The sequence below is a fragment of the Thermoascus crustaceus genome, assembly GCF_041956765.1.
Source record: "Thermoascus crustaceus strain CBS 181.67 unplaced genomic scaffold VTN00scaffold_6, whole genome shotgun sequence".
NCBI lineage: Eukaryota > Fungi > Ascomycota > Eurotiomycetes > Eurotiales > Thermoascaceae > Thermoascus > Thermoascus crustaceus.
Window position 1 is genome coordinate 176,260 of NW_027192532.1, and position 17,732 is coordinate 193,991.

General features: G+C 46.8%; 8 protein-coding genes across 8 annotated transcripts; 2 read left to right on the forward strand and 6 right to left on the reverse strand.

Annotated features, from left to right (window-relative positions):
- Positions 1-4,824: 4,824 nt before the first annotated feature.
- On the reverse strand, positions 4,825-5,132 carry VTN00DRAFT_8440 (uncharacterized protein; the record flags this gene model as incomplete). Its single annotated transcript, XM_069435295.1, has 2 exons — positions 4,825-4,996; positions 5,059-5,132. The coding sequence occupies 2 exons, from the start codon at positions 5,130-5,132 to the stop codon at positions 4,825-4,827; spliced, it is 246 nt and encodes an 81-aa protein (XP_069285255.1).
- Positions 5,133-5,384: 252 nt separating this feature from the next.
- VTN00DRAFT_8441 (uncharacterized protein) lies at positions 5,385-5,850 on the reverse strand (the record flags this gene model as incomplete). The annotated part of the gene is made up of 2 exons (XM_069435296.1): positions 5,385-5,623; positions 5,685-5,850. 2 exons carry the CDS (start codon positions 5,848-5,850, stop codon positions 5,385-5,387), a joined length of 405 nt encoding a protein of 134 aa, XP_069285256.1.
- Positions 5,851-7,159: 1,309 nt separating this feature from the next.
- Positions 7,160-8,173, forward strand: VTN00DRAFT_8442 (uncharacterized protein; the record flags this gene model as incomplete). The annotated part of the gene is made up of 3 exons (XM_069435297.1): positions 7,160-7,181; positions 7,244-7,323; positions 7,520-8,173. 3 exons carry the CDS (start codon positions 7,160-7,162, stop codon positions 8,171-8,173), a joined length of 756 nt encoding a protein of 251 aa, XP_069285257.1.
- A 539-nt stretch (positions 8,174-8,712) lies between these two features.
- On the reverse strand, positions 8,713-11,340 carry VTN00DRAFT_8443 (uncharacterized protein; the record flags this gene model as incomplete). Its single annotated transcript, XM_069435298.1, has 4 exons — positions 8,713-8,752; positions 8,813-9,542; positions 9,977-11,157; positions 11,213-11,340. The coding sequence occupies 4 exons, from the start codon at positions 11,338-11,340 to the stop codon at positions 8,713-8,715; spliced, it is 2,079 nt and encodes a 692-aa protein (XP_069285258.1).
- Positions 11,341-11,893: 553 nt separating this feature from the next.
- VTN00DRAFT_8444 (uncharacterized protein) lies at positions 11,894-13,399 on the reverse strand (the record flags this gene model as incomplete). The annotated part of the gene is made up of 10 exons (XM_069435299.1): positions 11,894-11,924; positions 11,980-12,146; positions 12,206-12,458; positions 12,508-12,645; positions 12,708-12,745; positions 12,802-12,824; positions 12,880-13,044; positions 13,099-13,172; positions 13,227-13,255; positions 13,316-13,399. 10 exons carry the CDS (start codon positions 13,397-13,399, stop codon positions 11,894-11,896), a joined length of 1,002 nt encoding a protein of 333 aa, XP_069285259.1.
- A 1,447-nt stretch (positions 13,400-14,846) lies between these two features.
- VTN00DRAFT_8445 (60S ribosomal protein eL38) lies at positions 14,847-15,411 on the reverse strand (the record flags this gene model as incomplete). The annotated part of the gene is made up of 3 exons (XM_069435300.1): positions 14,847-14,896; positions 15,079-15,207; positions 15,348-15,411. 3 exons carry the CDS (start codon positions 15,409-15,411, stop codon positions 14,847-14,849), a joined length of 243 nt encoding a protein of 80 aa, XP_069285260.1.
- Positions 15,412-16,152: 741 nt separating this feature from the next.
- VTN00DRAFT_8446 (uncharacterized protein) lies at positions 16,153-16,671 on the forward strand (the record flags this gene model as incomplete). The annotated part of the gene is made up of 5 exons (XM_069435301.1): positions 16,153-16,188; positions 16,239-16,251; positions 16,305-16,388; positions 16,442-16,488; positions 16,585-16,671. The coding sequence occupies 5 exons, from the start codon at positions 16,153-16,155 to the stop codon at positions 16,669-16,671; spliced, it is 267 nt and encodes an 88-aa protein (XP_069285261.1).
- A 372-nt stretch (positions 16,672-17,043) lies between these two features.
- On the reverse strand, positions 17,044-17,592 carry VTN00DRAFT_8447 (uncharacterized protein; the record flags this gene model as incomplete). Its single annotated transcript, XM_069435302.1, has 2 exons — positions 17,044-17,489; positions 17,547-17,592. 2 exons carry the CDS (start codon positions 17,590-17,592, stop codon positions 17,044-17,046), a joined length of 492 nt encoding a protein of 163 aa, XP_069285262.1.
- Positions 17,593-17,732: the final 140 nt, after the last annotated feature.

Below are 17,732 nucleotides of genomic sequence, written 5' to 3' on the forward strand. Positions count from 1 at the left end.
GACGAGGAGGGAGGGGGGGGGGGGGGCAAGGTGCCGTTCGACCTCTTCAAGGATATGTTGTAGGCCTGTTCCGAATTTTCCTTTTTTCATTGTCTGAAATTTTCTTAGGTAGCTTCTTATAACCATATAAAAAACTGTTTAAACACCCAGGGCCTCGCCCACTGGACGTGATGATCCAGGAACGTTATCATGTACTCCCGCCACAGGTTACGAAAGTTGCTAAGCTGTGTCATGACAATGTCTGGATGTCAGTTAATATAATCAGATTAGATACTGGCTCAATGCAGACGGGCTTGATGTGTTAGTTTCCATCACTGGTGAGCCGGGAGAAGAAGAATTTGCTAGCGGCTTAGATGACATGGTGGTCGCTGCGATGCAGGAATCGGAAGTCATCTCCCTTAAACACACTTTTTTCGTCTTGTTGGATGTACTAGAATTCATCAGTAAATTTGTCATGAAGTCTGGGATGAGCCTACAAGATCTCTTGGAACCTGTGGGCACCCTGTTGTTATTGGCGATGGCTGCTCTGAACTTTCAGTCTGCTGGATGGAAACTGGAGATTGTCAAAGCGAAGAGACATGTCTGTGCATTGGGGTTATTGGAGGGACTTGTGCAGGCAGTGTACTGTGTAGCGGGGAAGATGGGAAGATACATGGGTTCTCGTCCAAATTGATGTCTCTGTAAACCTGACCTAGGATTAAATCAAGCTTGCAGTTTTTGATCTTCTTGCTCCTGCAAGTCTGCCAGAAGTGTAGCTCAGAACAGCATTCCCCATAGATAGATGGACATTGATTACCACAGAGTAGCTTTAGCACTGCTTTAAGCATGGTATATGGTCACATGGAGCTGCGTAGGGTATGGAACACGCGCTATGCGGTCAGCAAGACAAGCCTTTCTTCTCTGGGTGGGGCGTTCATGAGGAATTAAATGATATTGAAGAGATAGGAAACGGAATGTTCTTGCAGAGACAGAGGTGAGAAGGCAAGAGCCAAGCGACGGAATTGAACAATGTCGCAGAGATGTGGGTAGAGGCCAAGAGAAGAAGGGAAACCAGAAGAATAACAAGAGGCAGGAACATCTACTCTGCTGCCCTTGTTTAGGTCGTTCTTGACCAATATACTTGGAAAATTTGTCTTTCGAACATATCAGTGGTTGGGGGCAGTATTAGATAGCCCCCTCTACCAATATAAGAGTCTATAGTTGCGAGCGACAATGGGTGACCTAACTGATATATACAATGCGGTTTGTTCAATTGAGCAGCCCGAGGGGCTCAGAATTTGGAAATATTTCCCCCTTATCGCAACTCTGTGTTGACAAGGATGTAATACAACCTTCAATTCAAGGAAGCATTCTAAAACGAAATCTGAGAAAAGCACAGGAAATACGTCTAAAACAGAGAGAATGTCCACCAGGTTTATGGGAGCTCTTCCCCAAGTAACGTTTGTGCTCGATCGAAGTCCAGCCATATCACCCTTCCATCTGGGTCGTCTTTCAAAACCATCATATTTCTCATTTTGCCCATACTTGAGTCTCATTTCAACACCTGTCTCACAAATAGAAGAACCAGAAAGCATAACATCTTTAACAATTAATCTAGCCTAGATGTATAAATCTTTGGACTTCATCCACTTTCGCCTGGATGGAAAAATGAAGTCGCAGCACCCTTTTCAATTATAGATTGCGATATGCGTTTTGAAAGCAAAACTCTGCGGCGTCCTCTCAATAGATATATTGGGAATTGCTCCTGCTAGGGCCTGAAAGAATGTTATGGGCCGAATATGACTACCTCTTCGTCGATTTCAGGTTCCTGGATATGTTGACCGTTGCAGTTATTATGGCGTTTGATCTTAAACTTCTTGAAACATGAGGTTTGGTCACTTGCGTCAGCTTTGCTTCTGAGAGACATTGATATCTAACAGAATCACAAACTTGACGACAGGACTCTCTTCTAGCCACCATTTTGCATCTCAGTGGAGTGCAGTAGATGATCCTGACTTTCCGGTTTCGACAACTAACGTCGGCTAGTCGCTGCTCCTTAGAATAATGTTGTTTGCCGATGCTGGTATTGCTTGTTCAATTAATGGCTGGTTCATTCTTGGCACAGCAAAACATCCCAAGGTTTGCTTGCGAGGTTACGCAGACTATGCCCTGACGCTTTGTAAGAAAGCTTGGAAATTCGGCAACGCGTTGAGATGTTTGCCAACAGCTTCAAACTCCTGAATCAGGCTATACGATGCCCAATTCAAGGCTGGTATGTTATATCTCTTTTGAACGGGCATAATATCCTCGAGAGAAGGTCCTGCTCCTGGTTATTTCCGATCTCAATCAAGGTGGTATCTTCCTGACCATATGTAATCCGGAACGGCTTGCCCTTTCCATCTATCAAACAGCAAGAGTGGGCATTCCTCAACGCCCCAATAAATTGTTACGTCCTTCCTCAACGCAGATAGATCTGCCATCCTTTCTGAAGTCGATCAGAATAAGAACCAGATCTCCCAAGGCAGCAACGAGAGAAAACGACATGTTCCAGTCGTTTTATATGGAAAGAAATCGCGAAGTGCTGGACCATTAGGGTCAATTGTGACCCTACCTTCTACCAAAGATAGAACATTGTGGTCTAGAAGCGCCACTGGTTCTTTAAAGTAGGCTGCCTCTCCTAGTCAGATCACTAGAAATTATGACTTTATCTAAAAAGGATGAGCCGTCCCAGAGGTTATTAGTGACATGTATTTCACACTTGTCTGTATATTTTCTCCTTTCTGAGGCAATCCTGTCTTTTCTCTTCATGTCAATCATCGTGTGCACATATATAGAGTTGGAAAAGAAATTATTCTGGCTAGAAAGAGAGTATAAGTGCATCATTTACATCTCTTCATTGACTTTCAACTTTGGCGTCCTCATAATTCAAGAAGCTGGTTGATATCCCACCAGAATGCTCGTTTGTCTGAATTGAAGTCAACTGAGGTTGTGCACAAACATCCATATGAATTTTGACCCTCAGCTTGGATAGTAGATGGAAGAAAGAGAGTACCATGCTCTGCAGTTATTAGGATGGAAAGGGGGACATCAAGTACGACAGACAAGACGATCCAGTAAAGATTCAAGATATATCTCCCATCATTTCTTTTTTCCAGGCTCGCAGCAATGGTGCCAAGGAAAGCCTTTTATATCGGTTTTTTCCACCTTGAAAAGATTAGACTTGCGACAAAGTATGTAGTGTGAGAACTTGCTGCCAGGTGTTTAATTAAACTCTCAGAGCACCAAGTCCATAGAAAATGGGTATATGTGCGCAACTTCCACAATCTTCCCAGCCTGGATGATAACACAGCGCCTTCTATATCTCTAATCATATCAGCAAAACTTATGTATTTATTTTGCAGTCAGCGTAGAACTTACCAGATCTTTCTCCTATTTCGATCGTGGAGAGCTGGCCTAGATATCAAATATATTCCTGAACTGGAGGTTCTTTGGTGGCACTAAGAGCTCCCTAGTCCCATCTTGCAGTGGAGAAACTTTCATACATCGCAATAAGTTTATTATCGATAAGGGATTGTGCTGCATCAGCAAGTTCAGAGAAGATGCATGCCACTTCAGTCATGACTTGAGTGAGTTCAGGCCGCAACAGCTCCTACACCCAAGCCTCAATGCACCAAAGGCAGTCAGAAACTGATGTAAATGTTTCCCCTCTCAGTTCAAATGTGGTACTGGACAAGGTAGTTACTTCAAGGTCGCAGAAAGAAGGAAATGGAAGTCGAAGAAGGTTGACCGTTTCCTCCGTATCTTGTACCATGTCGCATATTAATAGTATATAATTAGTCCTGTCCAACCGCAATATATCCCCCTACATCTGAAAACCATAGTTGCTCCGCCATCGAATCAGTATCATCAATGTAAATTTGTCCGGACCCTTGTTTCTGATCCTGGTTTGTCTTGATCAAGGCCAAAGGAAATAAATAGAAGAAGATAAGCACACCAGATGAAAACCTCTAGTAATAATATCAGGCAGTGAACCACAGTTGGTACTGTACGCTCCGGAGTTTTGTTAATAGCATAAATAGATGTTCCTGAGTTTGGGGATGAGATTCTTGGATAATAGCGATTTCGGCTTAACTGGACCGTGCCTGAGAAGGGGCATAATCAAGTATCAATGAAATCTTTGCAAAGGTACTAGTTATCTCCACTGGTTGGGCCTTAACTGGACAAGTTAGGCCATCGGAGCATTCTTTCTCCAAGGTGCTGTCTGTCCAGGGTTTGAACAGAGGCACTGATCAAATCAGTTAGTTAACTGAGTCATGTATGCCCTGCGATTGTACCATATGGAGTTGTCTCTTAGCGACCACTCGGTATATATGATATAAACCTTCTCTCTCTCCAGCAAATTGGAGTTTCAGAAACTGAAGAAGAGGAATGTAAGAAAAGAAGCGTCGCTTATCAAGGTTCTTGCTGATGAACCATATCGAGATAAATTCATATAAATACAGCGAAAAAGTCACCAATTTACTGTTAGGAGGATATCATACCTAGTTCAATCCATTGTAAAACTGCCAGCAGCTATCTCTCTTGTATATAGCATGTTTGTACCGCTCCCAAATCATCCCAACTTAGTCCTCAGCTTCTGAAAAAAAGACTGAGGTCTTCATTCTTGGTCTGTGTGTTGACTATGTGAGTCGCCTGCAGTCTTTAAGAATAAAAGAAAATTGGGAGGGAGGGGAGGGGGGGCAGTTCGTGCAGCAAGGGTGTAAAGGAACATCCGTGCTGCAATGGTTAAAAAAAAACAGCACATAGTGCACGAGAATAGAGGAGATCAACACCCATGCATTTTTTTCATCCTGTTCTCTCTACCCGGATTTCCTCCGCCATAGCAGAAAGCTTCCGAATGTTCGGGGTCCCAGTAAAGTGAACATGCTTCAGCACCAGGTCCTGATTCTCATCCGTCTTTTGCTCGACAATTTTAAAATGGAAATAGCACATCTTATCATTATTCTTCTCGCAATCACTACAGCCGAGAAAATACTGAAGTAGAACGATCAGGTGAGCAAACATAAGGGAGTCGTATACCTTAAAGACTCTACCCGGCGCGCTGTCGGTTTGAGGATATCAATCAAGCTCAACGGGCTGCGTTGAGGTGTCATCCTGTGTCGAGGTGCCATAATGAGTAGGACCCCCCATGAAGCGGAACTCGATAGGGTCCTCACCCCGGTTGTGTTCTCCCAAGTGCCTTTTCTTCAAGTTCTTCAAGTCCTTCAATTGACCGTAGAGGTCTCTACATAGCTTCTCTGTCTTGATCAGGGTCTCGTAACAGCCGCAGTACCCTAGACTTGTAGTATCTTCCGTGGGTTCGGATCATGCGCAAGGGGGGAAACCTAAGATACTCATTTTCGGGATCAGTACGCAAATTTCCTTAACAACGTCAGATTCGGTGCGACATCTTTTAGGAAGTGGTCAATACCAGCAGCGAAAGGGCCATTGCGATACGCAGTCATAGTCACATATTCAAGGCGTGGGAAACAGTCGGGAGGAATATCCAGCTCTGGGAACTCGGGAACCGAATCTGGGGGAGATCGCTGAGGAAGATTGGGGATGAAACGGATCCAGTTGTCGTTGTATAGATACGATATGGCTTCTTCGTAGATTCGTCGATTTTAGCACTAGCAATTTCCAGATGGCGCCAGCTGACGAGCTACCTTTTAAATTTATATCGCCGGTTCCCAGGGGCCAGTGAGATTGGTGGATTTCTTTGCGGAAATTCAGAACATGATCGAAGATGCATTGTCGCACTTCAGGAGGAATCCTGAGTATTATTGGCTGTGGAGGACTGTGTTCAACGGACTGCTCTGGATTTGATGCCATCTTTAGATATAAACGCGTAGTGACGATTTGGAAAAGACAAGTTCCAGAAGTAGTTGTCGTGTACATGTTGGAAAACAAAATTTGTAGACCGGTTTGTAGACAGTTTTTCCTTGTAGAGATAGGCTTCTTCATGAGACAGAAGGGGTATAAATACTTACGAAGATACTGCAAGGAGCCTGAGGACGACAAAGCAACGCACAAATGAAAACATGTCATCTTGATAGGGAAGGAATCGAATTCAAAGAGCAGGAATTCTCACGTGCTTTGTTGGAAAAGCCACAGAACTGGTGGACGTTGCTGCTCTTGTTCCGAAACATCCACATTTGTCCATGTGACAGGACCGGCACAGAATCAACCAACATGTAAAATTCGACGCGAGATCGAGGGAGACAACGAGGCACACTTGCTCATATAGAGAAAGAAAACTCCACAATCCGGAAACAGAATCTATCCATTCAAGATGGTATCTGTGGAAAACAACTGCTTCGTATGCAAACAACTCTGTCACATGAAATTGGAAAAGAAATTGACGTTGGATGGACATATACAGACCACGAGACGAGATATATCTCCTCTTTGTACCGGACAGCTTCAAATTCAGAGGGAATCAAACATCGAAAATCCATGAAGGCGGCCCCTCATATATTAGGATGTCCGAAACGAAGAGAACTTTTATGTGAAATAGAGCCATGAATTTCAATACCACAGGGACATGGGATTTCTCCAGTAAGATTCAAGATATTAGGTAGGCTGTAATTCTGCTGCTGGGTATCTGAAAGACAGCACAAGAAACGGAGAAGACTCCAACCCCTGGCACGTTGCCGGTGGCAAGCTGACTTGTTACAATCGTAGAGAACGTAAGCCCTTCTATAGCTTCAGGGCCTTCATGCAGAACAGGAGTCCAGCTTTGCATAGGAGATAGAAATAGACGAGCATGCCTTGAGTCTGCAAGTCTGCGTTGCATCCTTCCCAATGAAGATCCAATCTGTTAGCAAATTTGACTTGTAGAGAACCGCAGAAAAAATAAACCTGAAACTCTTGCAAGTTCTTCCAAAGTGCATCGGATGTACAGAAAAAGCTGTTATAGATGGACTGACGTCGGAAGATTTCCCCGCCAAGACCCATTTCCGGAAAAGCTTGGCCCGCTTTATTCCTGCAACCACAATCATTATCCACCTTCCGAAGCAGGCATTGAAAGATGTATGAGACCTCGAACCGAAGAGAAACAAATCGATAATTGGTATTTTGTATGAATTGAATGGGTGATTTAATGAAGTGACGAGCTTGGAGAAAAAAAAACTACTAAGAAATGCTCATCAACGCCAACACCGGTGCGCCAAGCCAAGAAAAAGAAATTGGAAAGGCAACTAACATCGGGGGGTTGTTCCTGCAGCGATATCCACATCCGCGGTCCTCCTCGTCCCGTACTCGAAATGGCATGTTCCGAGGTATCATGTGTGGATGAAGGATGAGGTGTGTACCTATTTCCTAACAAACATATGAGATGTCCATGTTGCATGTTCCATGTTCCGCCCCACGCAGTACCTACCTAATGCATACCTAAGCCATACCTGCCTACCTAAATTATGCGATCAATATTCCCTTCCATCAGTCCTGTACAAAGTACCCACCTTAAGATAAAGATAAAATTTGCTCAAACAAAACGTAGGAAATCCAAACCGCCACCGCCTCGGAGCCCCTCTCTCTCGAGGAAGAATACGCCATGCAGCAAAGCTGGCGGCACGACGCGGACAAGTTGACCTTCATCGTCTGCCAACCTCTCCCTGAGCCCCTTTCCAAAGCCAAACAGAAATACGCAATCAGGGAGTCAGATGATAGCGCGGACCGAATGCTCGGCGACATCAACCTCTTCCTCCGCGTCGACGACGGCGAAGCCGGCGACTCCTCCGCCCCCCAAATCATCGGCGAAGTGGAGCTCATGATCGCCGAAAAACACAATCAACGGAAAGGCTTCGGCCGCGCATCGCTACTCACCTTCCTCAGGTACATCGTCGACCATGAGGCTCAGATCCTGGACGAGTTCATGAATGGGAATATCACTTCTGCGGCGTCGAGTGAATCCGTCGCGCGGGTGCCGAAGCCGTGGCGGTTGGAGTGTCTGAGCGTGAAGATTGGGCAGGGGAATGGAAGGAGTCTGGCGCTTTTTGAGGGGCTGGGGTTTCAGAAGGTGAGCGAGGAGCCGAATTTCTTTGGGGAGTTTGAGTTGCGGAGGGTGGATTTGGGGAGAGAGAAGGTGGATGGGGAGCTTGCAAGGTTTGGGATTGAGGGTTATGTGGAGGTGCCGTATAGAGATGAGAAATAGAATAGAGAAAGAAGGAAGGGTGACGGGCGTTATGGATAGTATGAAGAGGTTGGACTTCACAACGAGGGAAAAGCGTTTCCATTAACTGGGCTTCCTGTTATTCACTTGAGCTGAATATTGTGAATTGCTGCTGTCCAGGAGAAGCCCGAAATCAAAAAGCCTGGATGAGAAACAAAAAGCCGGAGATAATATACAGCTAAGGTTTTGAATTTTTGCTGTCCTTTGTTGGTTATACTTTATCATCCCTATCATAATAAAAAAAGGCGTGTAAACCATGCACAATACATATATATAAACCAGTATCCGGTGAAAAAAAACGGTAGTTGAAAGCGCCCCCCGATGGTCCTCATTCATCACAACCAGCATTCACTGCCACATAAACCAGGACCCATCTCAAGGATCAATCACGTACGATGGTGAAGTTACTGCTCCAAATCCCATTCATTGAGAAGCATTAAATGAGACGACTCTTGTGTATTTCCTTTTCGAAATCTCTCTTTAATAATACTCACCCGTCATATTTATATAGATTTAGTCATTCATGACGAGACCTTGAAAGCACTCTGCACAGATCCGTACCTAGAAAATCGTAAGAATCATCCTCTACTTGTGTATAAGGGATATGGAAAGTATACTCACCCCTGTAAGCACTGTATCCCAAGTGCAACGCTTCCACTCCTCATATAGCAAACCTTCGCCTTCTGACAGGCTGCATCCGTGCAATTCGGGCTCTTCACGCTCTTCTTCCCTTGTAGCGTATTATGCAAGGTAACAAGCGAGATATCTCTCTCCATCGCCTCCGTAACCCGGTGCCAAAACGTCGCGTTCAAGGGGTCATTGTCATTCCATCCAGCCGCTGGACCATAGGTAGCACGGGTCGAATACTCGAAACTAAATGTTGGTCCGGTCTCGTTCAGGTACGGATAACCGGATACATCGCTGTAGAACGTGTACGCTTCGTAGATGTTGAAGTCTCCAGTGTCGACTTCGTACATTCTAAACCCGCTGTTCAGGTTCGTCAAGGGCGTGACGCTTGGCCCGATCCAGGCAGTCATCAAGGCAGTGTCATCATTCTGTACGGTGCCGTTGTTGGCATAGTAAATGAAGAACTGATCTTCATGGGTATGGCCGAAGAAGACATTGGCAATGACATGAGGAGAGTACCGGTCCACGATCTGGTAGAAGAGATTTGTCGGGTTGGGCATCGGATTCGTGCCGTCCCACCCGCTGAGCACATGGCCGATTATCCAGACTCGCTCTCCTGCATCTTCTGCCTGTTGAAGCTCGGAAATAATCCATGAGAATGTACCGGAGACATCCGGGTCTGTTGTGTTGATGAAGTTTAGGAAGTTGGATTTGTACCAGAAGTCTGCTCGCAGTTAGCACCTAGATTTAACTGCTTCTCTGCAGTCCATCCTGATATAATCATTGCTGCGGCACCAGAAACAGAGCATAGATTTTAATGCCATCCTTTGGAACTCGCTTCTGCCACAGTATATATGAATGCAATTTGATGGACCAAGTTGATTTACAGCGTTTCAACATCTTAAAAATTAGTTCCATAACCGTTCATATAGATCCGTATTGGATCTCGATAGCCTGCATAGTCATTAAGAAGGTACCTAGGTAGTCAGTCAAACACAATAAAAAGTTTAAACCCGGTTCAGGACGAGTCTCTGAACTCCGTGTCGGTACTGAGCTCTCAGCAATTTCGTCTAAAGAGCAGCATCAAATCCTGCCCCTGAGTCTAGCACCGCAGCAACGACCATTCCAGTAGAGACCGCAGTGCAGTACGGAACTTACCTGTATTGAAAGAAATGATCCTCAAACCATAATGAGTCTTGATTGAATAACCACCATAATGCGTCCTCGCCTGCTTCGCCCCTTCCGGATTGATCCATCCCTCGTGCTGCCAAAGCCCCGCAACATGATCATAATTCCAGCTCTGCTGCCCCCCCAGGGGACCCGGAAGACTGTGCGGCGAATCGATCGCCACAGGACTAGTGTCGTGATTTCCCAACGCGGCAAACACGGGACCAGTGAGATAGGTTTTGAACATTCCGTAGATGCTCGTCTCAGCGTACTCCGTATAAGCAATGGATAGTTCCGGTTGAGGATCATGGGATGCGAGATCTCCCGTGTAGATAGTCCAACCGAGGGATCCCTCGCCTTTCCCTTTCTTGGTCCCCGTCAGAGGACCTATCGCCTGCAGTGCGGCCAGAGCCAAGTCATAAGGAGTATCGCACTTGAATGACCCATAAGGGTTGGCAGGAAGGAGGACCTGACCGTGCGACGAGTGCACATTGTGGTTATTCGATCGACAGCACAGACTCGATGTGCAGTTTGCTTCCGAATTCACGGAGTACCGCGGGTCCAGATGGAAGTCGGAGAGGTGAACCACCTTGACACGCTTCCCGCTGGCTTTTGGCAGGCGGGGATTCGCGGGTTTCGGCTTCGGAAAGAGACCAGTGGTATCTAGGGAACTCGTCTTGGGCGCACTGCAGAAACTGCGGCTGAGAGAATGGCAGATGTATTGCCCATCAAGGCCTTGGACATCCGCATAAGCCAGGACTTGAGTCCAGATTGCTCCAAAGTTGGAAGCCGCATAGGTCTGTTCACAGGAAGACTTCGATTTGAACTTGAATGTTTTGCATAGCGAGACAATAGCATCCGGGACCAGAGACGGTGCTAGTAAAGCAGCTGGTTTGGCAGCAGCAAGTGCATTCATGCATTTTGCGCAGTTGCTGGCCGGTGTGTCCGCATTGACAATGTTCGTAACATTGGAGATTACGCTCTTGACCAAAGCTCGTGCCTCTACCTTTGAAAGATTTCTCGACGGAACAGGATAGTAGACTGGATCCGTGTTCTCCTTGGGAATGGTATCTGGATTGGTCAAGTTGTACGGGAAAGTGATGTTCAACACAGGATCATAGAGCGCGGGCTGCGGTTCCTGAGTCGGCCTCGCGGGCAAGTAATGGTAAGAACTAGAAGATCAGCAATGGAAATTTAAAAATAGATACTATAATATAAGCTTCTTACGAGAAAGCGGATGTTGGGAATCCTGCCGGGGCAACATAAGATGTGGCGCCAGGAAGTGACGACGTCGCGGAAGCAGGAGACGGTAACGATCCCAGCGAGAGAATAGCCTGCAAAGACGGAAGATGCATTTCGATACTGACAGGCCCAAGAATTCTGCTGGAGAACGAATTTGATAATATTACAAATTGAAGGAGGAATCTTGGCCGACCTTCTCGCCTACTCCGTAGCACGGATCGTCAGGCTTCACCTTCCCGAATCCTCCGCAGGAGCTGAGCTATATTGCACCCAGGCAAGACGGGAGTCGCGATCCTTCATCGATGGAAAAAGGTCACCGACGATGGAGAGATTTCCGTCTCCACTTCCCATGATTTTGATTGGCGAACCATGAACGTCGAGAGGAAGCATGGCTTCTCCCTGTCTTCTTATTGGCTAACCACATTCAGAGCATCAGCTGTACATCTGCATGCAGCAGAGACTGAAATATTATTACTATTCCGTTACGCTGATCCGCAGCCTCAAAGAACAAAGAAAAAAAGCAATAGTGAACAAAAATAGGCGCTAAAACCATGCATTGCGACTTTCAGGAGACCCTCTCATGGTGTCCAAAGGGGAATAATACACTGTCGTCTTCCCGGATTGGATTCCTGTTCGAGTCATCGAGTCCCACGGCCACCGTTGGCTTTATGCCGGCTTCTGCGCAGTCACTACGTGGCTGTTCCCTGTTAGCATACGTCGATGTACATGTATAGCCAGAGATGAAGACTCACACATCGTATAGAATATGTTGGTCTGTTCTCCTCAGATCTTGTAGTACTTTCTCATTCAATCTAGCCAAGTCTTCCTTGGACCAGCCCAGCACCTCGATGAAGGGGACAAGGGTAAAGGCTTCAACCCCTTCAGCAATGTCAAGGGTCATTAAAGCTCCGATCTCCTTCTTTATAGTCCCGATTCGTTTAGCAGCAAGAGCAGGCATCAAATAGTGGATTAACTTACCAGTCTACGGTCCTTTGGCCAAGTGCCAATGGGTACTTTGAAGATCTCTTGACTGATGTTTGTGAAACCAGCATCCTCAACCCAGCCTCTCAAGGATGGACCTGGACCCAACGGGCGCTCAATCTTGTTGCATGCCTTCGCCAGCAGCGTCAACATTTTAATCACATGATTGTCTGCCGTTTCCGAATTGTCTTCACTGTAAGGCGTCTCGTTGGTTTCCATAAACTCTACCCAGCCTCCAGGTTTCAGATTTCTAACTTTTGTCAGTCTGAAATCTGGGAGATACTGGTTGGTTGCTTAACTGATAACATTGTCTTACCAGCTTCGGCCAGTGACGGATTGCTCCGCACATGTACCGAGAATGGATGTAATCATAAGGCTCAGGTTCCACCCATTCCTTTTCCACGTCGTCAACTAGAAACCTGACATTTGAAGGCAACCTATATTTCATTTAATTAGCAGCTCGAACCCTTTTTTTCAAGGTTGTGGTTGAACCGCTTACCATTGCGGTTGGATCGGACTAAGATCATTGCCAACAATCTAAGAAACTGTCAGTGGAAGTTCGGCGGGATTTCTAAAGTTGCACAAAGTCCCACTTCTGCCGACGGGTAAAGTTCACCTAAAGTCTTTCAGCGCGAGAAATTTTGCTGCAGACAGAGGAAGAGGATAAATACCCATTTGCAATGGCCAAATGCCTGTTCCGGTCCCAATATCCAGAATTCGTAGCCCGTCGGGGTCGATTGGAGCGACAAACAGCCGATCTCCTAGCGCCCGATAAAAGATACGGTGCACTACGGCAAGGCGATTTTGCTCGTGCTCGTCATTTGGGAAGCTGTAGCCTATCTTCAGTTACCATGAGAGTTGGCTTGGTCATGATGGGAGGAATGGCACACTTCCTGCTTGATAACTGTGATAACGCCGCCCGTGTTTCCACTCCCAGTCCAGGACACTGGAGACATAGGATGAGCTAGATCGGTTAGTATCTGGTGATCATCGGGATTCTATTTGGAACAGGTTATACAGTTCGTCATCGTAGATCGAGTCGGGACGCTGTTCAGACTCGATAAGCTAGGGCCCACGTATCGACTCTCACAAAAGGAAGAAACATACTTCGAGTTCGTCGACTTCAGCTGTTGATGTTGCCTTGGCTGCAGCACACGCATTGGTGGTCGCCGGCTGTTCTAGCTGTGCCATTTTGAAGGGTCCCCTCCTTTGCTTGCAGGCGTTGCATGGGTCAGCATGACGGGCTGGAACGTGGGGGGAATTTATTAATATTTAAGACCGCGACTTCGCGCGGAGTCGACTCGCGACTTGTAAAGCAGGGATGGGTGACTACTGCGCCGTACGATGCTGCTCCAAAACTTCGGTGTTTGGGTATCGACAAGGGTACGATATCTAGGGACAAATAACAACTCGTCAAGGTAGCAGGGGTGGCATCTAGATTCTGTCTAGCACTTGGATAGCACCACAAGTTTTGGGATCGTTCAAAACCGGCGCCAGTGCAAGGATGTCAACAACCCTCTTATGCCAGCGGTCGGAGCGACAGCGCTTTCCCCGCAAAATGGCATATCAGACGTAAGCACATAGAGTTGTCCCAGCGCCCAAACATTATGATCCGACCACACATCTATTGATACTATTGATAGCAAACTTAGGCAAGTGTCGGGACGATCCGTCGTTCTGCTAATTGCTTAAGGGACATCACAAGACGCATTTCCTGACTAATAAACAGACTTATTTAGCGCGAGATAGATGCTTTTGCTATATATGATGGTGAGGAAATGTCTAGCTTACTAACTTTGCTGGGGCTGAGGAATGTCTCTTTCAAGCTTAACTCCACCGTCAAATGTGATCTTCGAGATCGAACGCCATGGACTTATAGCATATTCAAGGCTCCATTAGTGACATACACCAGCTCAGGTCAAATTTAAAGACGGGGGCAACGATATATCCAGCTGCTAGCGATTACACTACGGAATCTTCGTGAATGACAATTAAGTGCCGCCGAAGCAGTTTGTCTTCCTCTCAGAACCTGAAGAGGTTGAAATTCTACTAAGCAACCAGTAATGTCCAGCTTTTGGCCATCAGATTCTCTGCTCAAGGGTGAGAAGGCCATGGATGGACCTTTAACCTACTGTATGTGGATTCTGGCCGTTTAGACGTTTAGAAGGTCCATTCTGGTGACGCTGTCAACTCAGACCTTTCGAGGAGCACATATACCGTGCCTAGAAGATTGAAAGACCGAATGGAAAATTTCAACTGTTTTTCTTTTCATTGAAATTTCAACCCCGGGAAAGCCCCGACCAAGCTCCCTGAGGAATTGAAAAAAAAAGTAATTGCAGGTCGCCCTATATCTGGCTGGTTTCAATTGCCATATGTCCGGACTAACAAATAATTGTTAAAGACCGTCCCATAAATAGGTCATAGGCGCAGGAAGCAAATGCGGCAAGAGACTCGAAAACGTTCCGAATACAATATAGCCCTTGCTAACATTCATCTCCTGTGTCGGCCCACGGAAGGAATTATGGAAGGCATCCCGTTGATTCCCTTGTTTTTGTCTCTCAATCGTAGCATGAACCCGACATCTGCACGCGCCACTCTTCTTCAACCCCAACCGCCGTCAATCCGTAAAGCGGTTCATTTAGACGGTCTTCTTCTTGGCACCCTTGGAGACATCGACGATCTTGAGCGCTGTTCGGATGGATGAGACATCAGCAGGTATTCCTTCCTTCCATTTGTGCCATATGCATAATCCCGATGTAGATATCTCCCCAATATCGTGTACACATCCATAGATATTCACCCAGGCTTTATAGATGCGTAAAGGGAACCGGGAAGGGAACGAAGGGTAGGCTTCATGGGTAGGAACGCACCAGGAGGCAGGCTCTGCTTGAGCTTGTCCGCCTTGTCGGAGTCCCTCAGGGTGAGGGTGTACAGGAAGCGGTGGCAGCGGACCTTGAACTTGATCTGGTTGGTCTTGCGGTTGCGCTTGATCCGGGCGGCTGTAAGTGAAGAAAGAAGGGCAATTATCAGCACATAAGCTCCATCATCCAGCTGGTGTTTTGCCTTGCGGCTCGATTCGCACGGCCTCAATAGGCGGTCCGTCACGTATCGTCAAGGGGAGGGATAATTTGGGACGTACAGGAGGCGTCCTTCCGCCTGCAGATCTCGATGAACTGCTTGATGTCGGAGACTTCGCTAGGCATGGTGGGCGGTCGACACGGGATGGGATGACTTTGTCGTGAAAGAGGTCGTGAGATTGCGGATGGAGGACACTTCGCTTTACTCGAGCTTCGACTTCGGGCCGCGATGTGTGGGATCGGGGATTAGGGTTTAGCGAGCGCGGAAACCCTTAGCGCCGGCGGTCTGCGCAGCAGGCTTGGCGGACGGCGGGGAACAATCTTGTGATAACAGAGAACAGGATCCAGGTTTGCATTGTTTATTTTTTTTTCTTAGATGCTAGAAGGTGTTGTTTACTGGAATATTTTTGATTAAGGAAGCTTTATATGATCTTTGCAGGCGTGGCTGGTTTGCCTGCAGCATCTCTACTGGGTGCTAGTACTCCATATTCGTATCTCAAAGCTACATCGACACCAGTAGTACTTACAATAAAAGTAGTACTATTGGTATTGATGGATTAAACTCGTCAGCTCCAAAGTCTGAAAGTAAATCTGATGATAAGGACCTTTGCTTGGTGAGAACATCCATCGAAGTGCTACCAGCCGTCGTTCAGATCGTGTGGCGGTGCCGGTGGCGGTGCAAGAGCCAGGCTACAGGCTTCACATGGTCTTCGAACAACTGTAATGCAGAACGAGCGAGAAGGTCTTGACATACTCTCCTTTCTATGACTTTGTGATACCTGCCCAGATTTAGTTGACGAGATATATAGCCTTTTCCCAATACACATCGAATTTGCAAAACGTAAAAAAAGCCATTACGTCTACATAATGCCAACTCCGCTAGACAGAGCATTGAACTCCAAGGTATGACTCCAGCTTATCGGTGATCGCAAATGAAGACTGATCGATTTTAGAACCTCTTACTCGGTAGATATTGTAGATACATATCCAAAGAGATCTGATCTAACATCTCCATCTAGGGTTCGCTGGAATCGTCACGGTCGCTACCGCCTGGGGCATATTGGGCGGCGACATGTTTCCTGCGGAACCAGATCCAACTGGGAGTGCGCATCGTATCGTTTCCTTCTAAAATAATGGGAGATTGACATCGTAATAGATCCTGAAAACTGGACTGACGAAGAATTGAAGAGATGGCTGCGCAATGTGTGTCCTTCCATTTTTGGCTCTGTGATCTGCCCATCGCGGAATTCCTCTCCATCGCTATTTTAGAGATAACACATCTGACAAAATTATTCACAGAGAAATCTTGCGCCCAACGAGGATGCAACGCGGGAGGAGTTGCTGCAGCGGGTCAAGGCGAACATGCGTCCGCCACCAAGGTCCTAAGTCTTTCCCGCGGGATCACGGAATTAGGCTGGACCTTGCAACGCTCGATGGATGTGCAATCATGTACTCGTGTTCATTTGATAGGCGATACCACATTTCCCGAATAAAGTCTGGTTTTGACCAAAAAGTTGCGATCCAGTCGGCAGTCGTCGTCCTCCCGTTTCGACATAATGATATCTCGAACCTGAGTAATCCTTTCCAAAATTCTGTAAATCATGGCAAGATCCCGGCAATCAGCCCTGCTGATGCCACGTCGACAGATTCGGTTATTTCGTAGAGCTGTCCCAAACTTGTAGATCGAAAGGGACGCCTGTATCATCGCCTCATCCAAGCCAACGTCTCTTTTCATATCCAAAAGTTTTCAAGGTATCTTCAGACTACCAGTCTAAAGTTCTGGCTCTGAATCAACCACTCTTTTCTGCCTTTCCCCTTTGCATGCTGGTCCGCTGCCGGATTCGGGACCAGCACAAACGTCTCGCTGAACCCGCGCTGCGGCAGATCTCTCGACTCTCCAAAGCGCACGTATCCGCTGACCATAACGAGGAGAGACATATCCTTCACGGTGGTCTGGCTGGGACGCTTCACACCGGTGGCTGTCGGAGTCGGGTAGTTCTTGTTGATGATCTGGCAGTCGAACGACTGCACCTCGTAATGTGCCGGCGGCATCTGGTTGACGAAGATATCTTGGACGGCGGCACCATCGGCGACCACGTTCCCGTTGAAGAGGATCGTGGATACGGCAGGGCTGTAGAAGGTCGCTATTGATCCACGGTTGGACTGGAGCGCGGGGTAGAAGGACTGTACGAAGTCCGTGGCGGCTATACAAAGGTATCAGGTTAGCCGCTGTTACACAGCAATAGAAGGATTAGACATACCATCAGTTGATACCTTGGTCAAGGTGTCATCGCCGGCAGCAGCCATGATGTATAGATTCTCTCGCGTGTCGCGTGGAGGGGATGGCGGTAGTTCTCTGGATAGATGGTATATATATTTGCAAACAGATACTCCACAGATATATGTCGAAAACAAGATATCCAAAAATTGAGAAGTGAGAAATGACT